The 10,140-nt window shown below is 36.8% G+C and overlaps 1 protein-coding gene and 1 pseudogene across 2 annotated transcripts in view; one reads left to right on the top strand and one right to left on the bottom strand.

Annotated features, from left to right (window-relative positions):
• USP3 (ubiquitin specific peptidase 3) overlaps positions 1-10,140 on the bottom strand; it is a 110,592-nt gene that overhangs the window by 53,647 nt on the left and 46,805 nt on the right. Inside the window, exons 2-3 of one of the 2 annotated variants that reach the window (XM_006899613.1) lie at positions 8,650-8,710; positions 4,618-4,749 (exon numbers count right to left, since the gene is read on the bottom strand). In XM_006899613.1, the coding sequence (XP_006899675.1) occupies positions 4,618-4,749; positions 8,650-8,710 (193 nt within the window). The remainder of the gene's footprint in view (positions 1-4,617; positions 4,750-8,649; positions 8,711-10,140) is intronic. The other variant, XM_006899614.1, reaches the window with a different exon arrangement.
• On the top strand, positions 2,157-2,607 carry LOC102861427 (annotated as a pseudogene).

Below are 10,140 nucleotides of genomic sequence, written 5' to 3'. Positions count from 1 at the left end.
TTTGTCATGACAGGAGTCTAGAGCTAAGGCTACATGGTGGAGTGGACCTGGGGGAGGGTTTGTAAAACAATGAAAGAATTTGTCTTTTACTTTTCCAAGAGGGTAGTGTACTAGGGGGGAGGGTTGGGAGGGGAGAAAAGTGCAATAATGAATGAATGGAAATCCAAAGTCTCTGTAAATTTTGCTGAAATTAATAATAAATTTAAATTTTTTAAAAAAAAGATTATCACCTAGAAAACCCCATGAGGCAGAAATACTCTCTGCATGAGATTGCGATGAGTCTGAACTGACTTGATGCACCCTCACAACAATACCATGATTTAGATCTTCAGGGCAAATGCTCTGTGGCTTTTTGGTCCTTCAAGATCATCAGAAGTCATTTTCAGAAGTTAACAACATGCAATCTTTCAAACCACAGACTATCTACTCTGCACAAGACACTGAGCAGCATGAGCAGAGTGAAGACCTGAGATGTGGCTCCTACAGCCTTCAATATTTACCAATAATTAAACGTGCCAGCAGAAAATCACAAGTAGCTTAAGAACTATGTGTCCAAGCAAGAGCACATCCAGTTACAACTGAGACTTGAAGAAGAGAGGCAGAGATCTGTCATAAGTCCATAAAGGACGAGCTTACGCAAGGACAGGACAGGGTAGATTCTGTGTAGGGTAAAAATAAAGATGGAAAAGATGTAAGTCTTAAGGGTGTTACAACTTTTCTGGAGCACTGAACACACTGAGAAAAAGGTTTAACATCAACTAACCTCAGCACAGTCTGACTACAAGGACCATAATTCATAATCAAATAGGTTAAGCCCAACATACCAATATTTTATCTCTAAAGCAAATCATTCTGTCAAACCCCAAGAAGTGTGTGCATAATGAAAATTCATACACTAAAATGAAATTATGAAAGTGCTTTGGAAAACACCCCCCTACCCCCCCCCCCCACACACACACACAGGGAAGGAGAGGGAGAGAGAAAGGAAATCTTTTCTGTTTCTTAATTATAGTGAAACATGGAGGGGGGGGAATGTTAAGGCTGATTCCCTTACATTTTGCTATGAAACCCACAAATGAGATGATAAGTGGCCAGCTGCAGTTCCCTTCCTGTGTCTCAGTAGCTCCGGGCATCCACACACTTGCAGCTCTGTATAACTTCACACAAAAGACTGGCAAATAGCCAAGCAGCCTCCACCACAACTTGTATTTCCCAAGGTTTAAGATCTGCTACTTACTTCCAATTCAGTCATGAAATGACACGTGCTTGAGCCTACTGTGCAAAAATAAAACAAATTAAAGTCCCAATTTCTACATAAGAATATTACCTCAAAATGCTAAATATAAAGACTTTAAAAGTAAAAGTACAGAGCCTATACATAAATAAATAAGGATTCCTGTGAACATAATTCCACTCCAAAATTCTTAAAATCTCCCTCATGAGTTACTACTCTAGTCAGAGACCAGTGGAATCCTGGACACTGCTTCCCTGAGAGAAACTTCATTTGGAACTGCAGACGCTTGCTCCCAGGGCTCACCTTCCAGCAAATGGGCAAGACTCGTACACAAACATCATGAAGAATGTGTTCCTCAGAAAAATCAGCTACACAGACCAACGGGACAATCCATGCGGCCAAAGCCAACACAGGAGGAAAAGGAAACCAGGTGAACCCAAACAGGGACCCCAGGGAGAAAGGGGGACATGCTGGCACAGTGCAGAATCATACTGGGGAAACTAACTTACTATAGAAACATTAGCCTAAATTGCAACAAAATGCTTTAATGAAAAAAGAAGTTTCCTCCTAATCTTACAAATAGCAATAAAACCTATCACAAACTTAACAGTATATGAAGATTAAATTGTGTTTCTGAACTTTAATTTGTACACACAGCTAACTGAAAATCAAAGACTGCAGAAATAATTTTTAAATAAGCCCTGACAGGGGCTCCCTTTGTCTGAAGGAACATCAGCATTAAGAGTCGGGTTGTGGACTACCAGGGGCTCAAGCTTTTCACCCCAGAGCCGCTGCCACCCTCACTCCCTCACTGTAAGTCTACTTTAGGGGTTCACACCTCAAGAGAGCGCTCCTGGCTTCGGACTTGCCATACCAGTGGATTGCATAGAATACACTGCCAGTCTCTTGTCTTCTCTTCACCATGGCCTCTTCTGACATCCAGGTCAAAGAGCTGGAGAAATGCGCCTCAGGCCAGGCCTCTGAGCTGATCCTCAGCCCACGGTCAAAAGAAATCTGTGCTAGAATTCCCCCTTTCCCCTCCAAAGAAGAAGGATCTTTCTCTGGAGGAAATGCAGAAAAAATTAGAAGCTGCAGAAGAAAGACTCAAGTCTCATGAAGCAGAGGTCTTGAAGCAGCTTGCTGAGAAACGAGAGCATGAGAAAGAAGTACTTCAGAAGGCAAGAGAAGAAAACAACAACTTAAGTAAAATGGTGGAAGAAAAACTGATTCACAAAATGGTAGCCAACAAAGAGAATCAAGAGGCACACACGGTTTTTAAACTGGAGCGTTTGCAAGAAAAGGATAAGCACGTTGAAGAAGTGTGGAAGGACAAAGAATCCAAAGATTCTGCTAATGAAACTGAAGCTGACTAATTTGCTCTGAGAACTGACTTTCTCCCCTTCCCCTTTCTAAATACCCAAAGAGTACTGGCCAGGGTCATTTTCTCCTCCCCCCCCCCCAAATATTCTAGAAGCTGATGTAGGACTGTATAGGTAGATCAGACTGTAAGATGGTGTTTTAGGGGCTAAAGGGGAGAAACTGAAAAGTGTTTTACTCTTTTTCTAAAGTGTTGAAGTCGTTCTGACATAGCTATTTTTCTTGTTGCATATTTTCTACTTCAGTGTACTTGGTGTACTGGGTTAATGGCTAGTACTGTAGCGGCTCTGGAAACACGTTTGTGCAAAGAGTATGTGGTGGCTCTTTAAAAAAATGTTAGATGCTGAATATCTGTTCACTTTTAAATCCCATTCTGTCCCAATTTTACCAGATACTACTGTACTTGAATGGTTAATAAATAAAACTGCACAGTGAAGAAAAAAAACAATTTAAATAAACAAAACCAAGAGTGAATGTTTTCAACATCTAGAATATATAGGTTAGCATGGTTTAAATAAATGATTGCAAAATGCCAAGAATAATCTTATTTTTTGATGTATAAAGTAGCAGTATTTACAACCACACAGAGACACATGGCTCTTTAATTTAGACACTGTGTCATTTTCATGTATGTTTCCTGTGAAGGGAAATACAAATGAAAATACTTCAACAGTCTCCTTAATGCTTAATGTTCATTGGAAGGGGTGTTTCTGAACTGCAAACAACAAAAAAAGTGTGCAAATCCTGGGAAAACACTAATTTTTCATTTCATTTTTAGTCTTCTAGCTTATCTTGATTCTAGGCCTGTACACCTTCTTCTACACAAGGGAAAACTGAAATGGTAGTGATCTAAATAACCAGACCTTAAGACATTTCATTCAATAGCTATAATTTAATAATGTTAAACCTGTAAAAACTTAAAATCACTAGGAAACTACTGACCTTTCCTTCCTCCTTTTTATGGACACCTTTCTCCAATATAATTATCAACTGCAAACAATGTAGAAAGGATGAGCATACCTTAACAAAAAGTGTGAATTAAAATATAACTGAAACTGAAGTCTCTCTCCCTGTCCAGTAAGGCCTCCAGGGACACTCATGGGCTGTATGGCAAGGGAAAACCTTCCAAAGGGACTCCTTAAATGTAAACATGATTTTTCCCCCTCTTCAATGTCAACAATCTCTTGAATGGCAAGCAAATTCATGAAAACAAAGAATGCTTATTCATCCCAAATTACTGCTTAAGGAAAGCAATTTGTTTTATACTGAAGTTAAAATGCAAAATATACTAACTTTTTGAGCATATTAAATGGATATAAATTGTTAAGTATCACTTCTAGGCTAACCTAGACTCGTTATAAGTAGTCACAAGAACTGCTCTTTATTGTCATCTCTATGACACAGGTATGTATATTACGTACAAAGAAAGAACTGCGCCTCCAACTTAATTTTAAAGAACGAGATACTTTAAAAAAAAAAAAGGCTAAAAAAACGTCACATCCTCGACATTTACCTCCAGGTAAAGAAAAAAGCAGAATGAAGCTGCTGCTGGGAGAAGAAAAACTGCCAGAACTGGGGTTTTTTCTTCTCTCAAATGAAGGGTTGAAAATTTTGACACTTACATGACCAAATGTTAAATGGCAGTAGGGAATACAGGCTTTTATCATTTCATCCTCCAAATAAAAGCAAAAATAAAAAAGAAAAGGAATGAAAACAAATAGTAACAAAGACACATCTCATTTCCCTGAAGCTTACAGGGATGGACAAGAAGCAGGGGCTGGGGTGAAGAGGCAGCCTAGCAGCTGAAAAGGAACAATACAAAGTAAAATCTGAATGAATAAGGGCAGGCATTCCTGATGGCTCCAGGCCCCTGTGACTTTTAAAGAGGACTGAAAGGGGGTTGTGGCAACAGCTTAGAGCCCAAGGAAGCTGGGAGGAGGGAGTGGGGAAGAGAAAGCTTGCCCATACACAGGAAGGGACATCATTCTCAGAAAATAGTAACTTACCAATATGTACTGTAGCTACTGCAATCCATACACACTGTGTGCTGAGCTTTCTCTTGCTTTTCTGATTTTTTATGGTTGGTTAAGGGTACTTGTGCATCTTCATAATGTTTTTTTGCATGGCCATTCACATACCTTACAAAAAACCAAATGAAAATGAATTTTAATCTAAATATTGCTTTCAAAATTCAAGTAGCTGAAAAATTACATGTTAATCAAATTAGAATGAGAAAAAAATACTCTTATATACGCATTCAATCATGTAGTGATTTCTTATGCTGAACACTTAATGTATGCGCCACTATTACAGTCAACTTTTAATTATACACAAAACAAGGGTCAAGCAAGGAAAGACATTAACTATGCAAATCAGTTTCAATACTATTAATACTATCAAACTCCTTTGCTGATTCTTTTGCTATTGCTTTTTTTTCTTTTTAAAAATTGCTTTTTTTACCAATTAACAATTCAGGCTGTTACCAAAGAAAAGCTTTGCAAACTAAATTATTCAACAGCTTCCCACAGGGTCACATGTTCTACTCTGATTCTGCTTACTATAAAATGTTCTCACATTTGAATAGAAAATGTTTTCAGATTTGAAACGAGATAATCTTTCACCTTTTTTTTTTTAATCGATGTGGCTTCAGACCTTTACTTGAGCACTTAAATCATCAGCTCAACTTACAGTGAAAGGAGTTTATTTATAAATGATCCAAAGAAAACACAAATCATTTCAAACTTATATAAACTATCATTTCTCTACATAGGCAAATATAGTAGAAAGATGACTATATCCATAAAAACATGTAAGGCTTTCAAACTCTGGTTTATTAAATAATTTTATTACAATAAGCAAAATATTGTCCATATAGATATAATATGTACCTAAATTCACCTACAGATAAATCCTACCCAATGTTGTAATTGGCCACTACTGTAAAGACTCTCATTTAAACAAACAAACAAATTCCTAGTTCCCAAATATAAGTCAATATATAAGGCAGGCAAACACAAATTGAAAAGTCACAACAGTCAAAATAAATGTTAAACATAGCCAAAATAAGCAGGTTCTGAGACGTGAAGATGACATTTTCAGCATGAGGCACCTTAACGACCGAGCAACACTTACCTTAGCTGTAGAAAGCAGGGAGGACCAACTTCAAGTCTAATCTCTACAACCCAGGAAAGCCAGAAGTACTAGGGATACCACTATCCTCAACTCACAGGCTCAACTTTTTCTTCTATTATATTCTTAGGGAACTCTTGTGACTTAGTGGTAAGGAGCTCTGCCGCTAACTCAAAGGCATATGGTTCTAATCTACTGTGCAGGACAGAGATGGGCAATCTCCTCCTATGTGATTTACTGCCTTTGAAAACTCACTAGAGGATCAGCTACTAGTCAGTTTCAACTCAAGAGTACAGACTAACATCATTGTATTCATAACAGTAGACACAACATCTGAAGGTACTTGAGTTCTCTGTCCCAAAAGTAGACTAAAATAATGTTTAAAGTAAAATAATAAGAATACAAGCTCAGACACTAAACTACTTGGATTCAAAAGTGGAATTTCTCACAGCCTGGCCAAGTAACCCCCTCTGGGCTGCTTTCTCCTCATCTATAAAATGGAGATAATAGTATTTCTATCTCATGCGTTGTTGTGCAGTTAAAATAATCCATGGCACATAATAAAATGATTGAATGTAATTCTTTTTACTAGTATTCTCTTTTATATGCTTAAACTACTATTTATTCATTATCCAAACAATTGCTTAGAAGTGGTCACATCAAGCACACATTTGGCATAACATGTTATTCCATAAATTGGGAAACATGTGATATTCAACTTTTTTTTAAAAAGTAAACTCTAAGTCATCTCATTGCACAACTACTTTAGCTTAGTTTCTACATAGTTTCCTATGCTTATATACAGCATCTTTCTAATACTGTACACCATCAAAAACAAAAGTAATGTTTATGGACGTATCTGCAGAGTAAAAAAAAAACAATAAGAAAGGGCATTACCACTTTCTAATCTTTAAAAATTGGTAAACTGTCTAAAGTATATTTAATAATAAAGTTGTAGTGTCTAAATGTACTAGATATTTAAAGGGTGATATACAAGTTAGTAATAAAATAAGCAATGTGATTATCATTGACACTAAGATTAGCTGTGGTCTGGCTAATATCCAAATATATCAGTGAGAAATTAAAAGAGTTTTGTTTAAGCTAGCTAACATAAAAAGCAAGTATCTCCCTTATCTAGTTTGAGATTTTAACGAGACACTCTGACTTCCACTGCAGAAGAGGCAGTATCTTGCCATGTATGTAAAATACATATTTCAAACAATAATCTATAAAACTCAAAAGACAAGTTAAATGGGATGTCCTGAGACTAACAGAATGTATAACTAAATATGCTACTGATAAACTATTTTCCCTAGCTAAAAGAATTCAGGAAAATAGTTTAAAAATCACTGAAAAGTCAGAATACTTGATCCAAGATGTTAGACAACTTACCAATCCATTATGTAAAATGGAGGTCCACATGCAGGCTACTCTCATTATCTCTTTAATTTATCTGAAACTATGTTGAATTTCCAAATTAGAGATTGCTTCTAATTGAAAACAGCCCACCTGCAGAGCCTAGAAAATGTCCAATTTCTTTTTCAAAAATATACTTAGAAAATTGTTTGTTGCTTGTTATAAGAATATTAATCTCTCTAATTTTTAAGAGCTTGCCAGATCTTTCTGTCAGCATACGACCTTCTTGATTTAGGGTGTAGAGCATATGAGACAAGTGGAGAACAGAGCTAAATAAATTTTATTGTATTATAATTCTCACCTCTCAAAATCTAGGAGAGGAATCTGCTCTTCAAATGAAGAATTTAAGTGCTTCTACTTTTCTTCTTTTTTTAAAAAAAAATGTTATCTGTACAAAGTATTTTCAGGTTCCCCAAATCCTAGAGATTTCAAAACCACAACAGCCACAATTAAGATATGCAGTCAACATTTTCCTAAGGTACTCTTAGAGTACAATGGGAAAAAATACTCAATTCCAGGACCAAACACGTGGAAAATCAAAAGTTAACCAAACAAAGATGCTTTCTTCATGTACTGAAGGTTTGAAAACAACAACGGGAAAATGTTCCAGATAAATATGATATTGATTTCAGCCTTTATGACTGAATACATTTTTCATCTGCTGGTTGCCATTAATTTCTGAAGTAAACCCAAAAAGAGCAGTGAAAATAAATGTGCATCTACCAGGCTAAAATATAGAGAGGTTGATATATACTTAAGTTTGTGCTAGAAAAAAAGAGCTACTAAAGTATTTAGGCAATATCATTTTAAAGCCAAGGACTTGGAGGAAATACTCAGGCTTGAACTAAGGAAGAAGAATGCTAAGTAAATTGGAAACAAAATCTTTTAATAGAACAATGGAACATTTGGTACATGTTAGGCTGGAATTAATCATGAACTCTACAGTGAGATCACTTTCAAAGGGTTCCTTCCTCTGTAAATATTTTACAGTTGGTTGGGTTTTTAATTTCTTTTTTTTTAAGAATGATACTATGTCTGGGATTCATTTCAAAAATAAGTAAGTAAAGGCAGGGATTAAGGTAATGGGTGAAACAAGACTGGCCATGTGTTGATAACTGCGGAAATAAGGTGATGGGAGCGCAAGGTTTCGCTATGTTAACTGTCTGCTTTGTGTATGCTTAAATTTTTTCCTAATGAAAGTTTTAAAAATCACTTCAAAGTTCATCTTTCATTTTCCAGTCAAATATCTTGATCAAGCTGACTCTTCTGAGTCATCTACATGAAGGGCTTTTCCTTCTAGGTTTTCCCCAGCTGTATCACTCACTAAACAGAGGGATTCTATCCTACTGCACGAGGGATGCTACACAGAGACCTACACACTATGATTAAGCAATGGTCCTAAATAGGCTCAGGTCAATAAAACTCTGGTATAAAGCTTAAAGACAAGGTTTTAAAAGCAAGTAGGGTAGTGAATCAATAAGTACGTCACCTACCTTCCGCAGTGGACACTTGAACAAGTCAAACAGACCCAGGGGCTTTTGTTGGAGCGGCACACTAATAAAAAGAAAAATACACAATATACCAATTGTATCACATTATTTCCCAATTTCTTCCCTAATCTGTAATATCAGATCCTGTGATTAAGTTATAAATACCATGGCTGCTTAGGTGTTCTAAAATCACAGATCCCTGCTTTGTGAGTGCAATTACACAAAATGGCTGCCAAATTAAAGCTGAACTGAAAAGGCTTTAAACACATGCACAATGGCTGCTCAGCTCAACTGTTGGCTTGATTCAAACCGCTTTAGCCACAAAATCAACACGTATACATTTTTTCCCTCCATTATTATTTAATCCCCTTCACCACAGTCTCCCAGCAAGTTAGCAGTCTATTTCCCCATTAAAAACATTTCATAAGAGTCCAGTTTTGTTTTGGTTTTCAATCATATGTCTTTACCATGCAGGTCAAATTCCCCTGTAAAGGACATCTCTCCAAATTTATTTAGTGAAAGGTATACAATTAGGAAGATTAAACCCAGTTTTTCCAAATGAAAAGTTCTCAGTATCATAATATGTAATTCTAAACTTAACAGCAGCAGATCATTCCTGCAGAAAGCATAGCCAGGTCATAACACATCTATTTAAGGATTATGGGGTAGGAAAGGCAAGAAAAGGTATCAATACTTTTAAAATACTGATTATAATTCCACTTGCCATTTATTTGAATTTTTTTTTTTTAAAGAAACCCTGTCTATAAAGGAATGTCTTTCAAAAGGGGAGGGATATTTTAAATGCGCCTGGAAAGCGTTTTCCAAGCACATGTATTCAACCAGGCAGATATCTGAGTAGGTAAAGGAGGGCAAAGAGCAAGTGTATTTTGATAAATGCAATTTCCAAGTGATTCTGAGGTGACCCCACGAGTTGGCTTCCAAAGCCGATGGGCGGGACACCAGAGCACAAAGACACACTGGGGACTATAAAAACCCCATTGCCTGGTACAAGCCTCTTGGAGAATGCTGTTTTTACATGGAGGTGAATTTATATGGCAGATTTTTAAAAAAATAATTTTAATGAGCATTTACAGAGATTTTGGATTTCCATTCATTCATTGCTGCACTTCTCTCCCCGCCCAGCCCTTGCCCACCCCCCAAGTTCGCTCCTCTCTTTCAAAAGTAAAAGAAACACTCCTTCCCTGGTACACAATCAACATGCACCCCTCCCACTGCCCCAAATACATTCCACTATGCAACCTTAATTGTGGACTCTTGTGATAACCATAATACCCTATCATACACTACTTTTAAATTATTCACTCCCTCATCTGTTTCAGTGCAGTATACACAATTTATCCAGTTTTTCTCAGTCTTACCCCAACTCTGATATCAATCCCATTTTACAACAGTGGCACTGTGCAATATTTGTCCTTTTGCGACTGAGATATTTCACTCAGCATAATGTCCTCCAGGCTCACCCATTTTGAATAA

The sequence above is a fragment of the Elephantulus edwardii genome, unplaced genomic scaffold (genome assembly GCF_000299155.1).
Source record: "Elephantulus edwardii isolate Elephantulus edwardi_28Jun2011 unplaced genomic scaffold, EleEdw1.0 scaffold00263, whole genome shotgun sequence".
NCBI classification, from domain to species: domain Eukaryota; kingdom Metazoa; phylum Chordata; class Mammalia; order Macroscelidea; family Macroscelididae; genus Elephantulus; species Elephantulus edwardii.
Note: the sequence above shows the minus strand (reverse complement) of the source record. Positions and strands in the feature narration are given on the sequence as shown.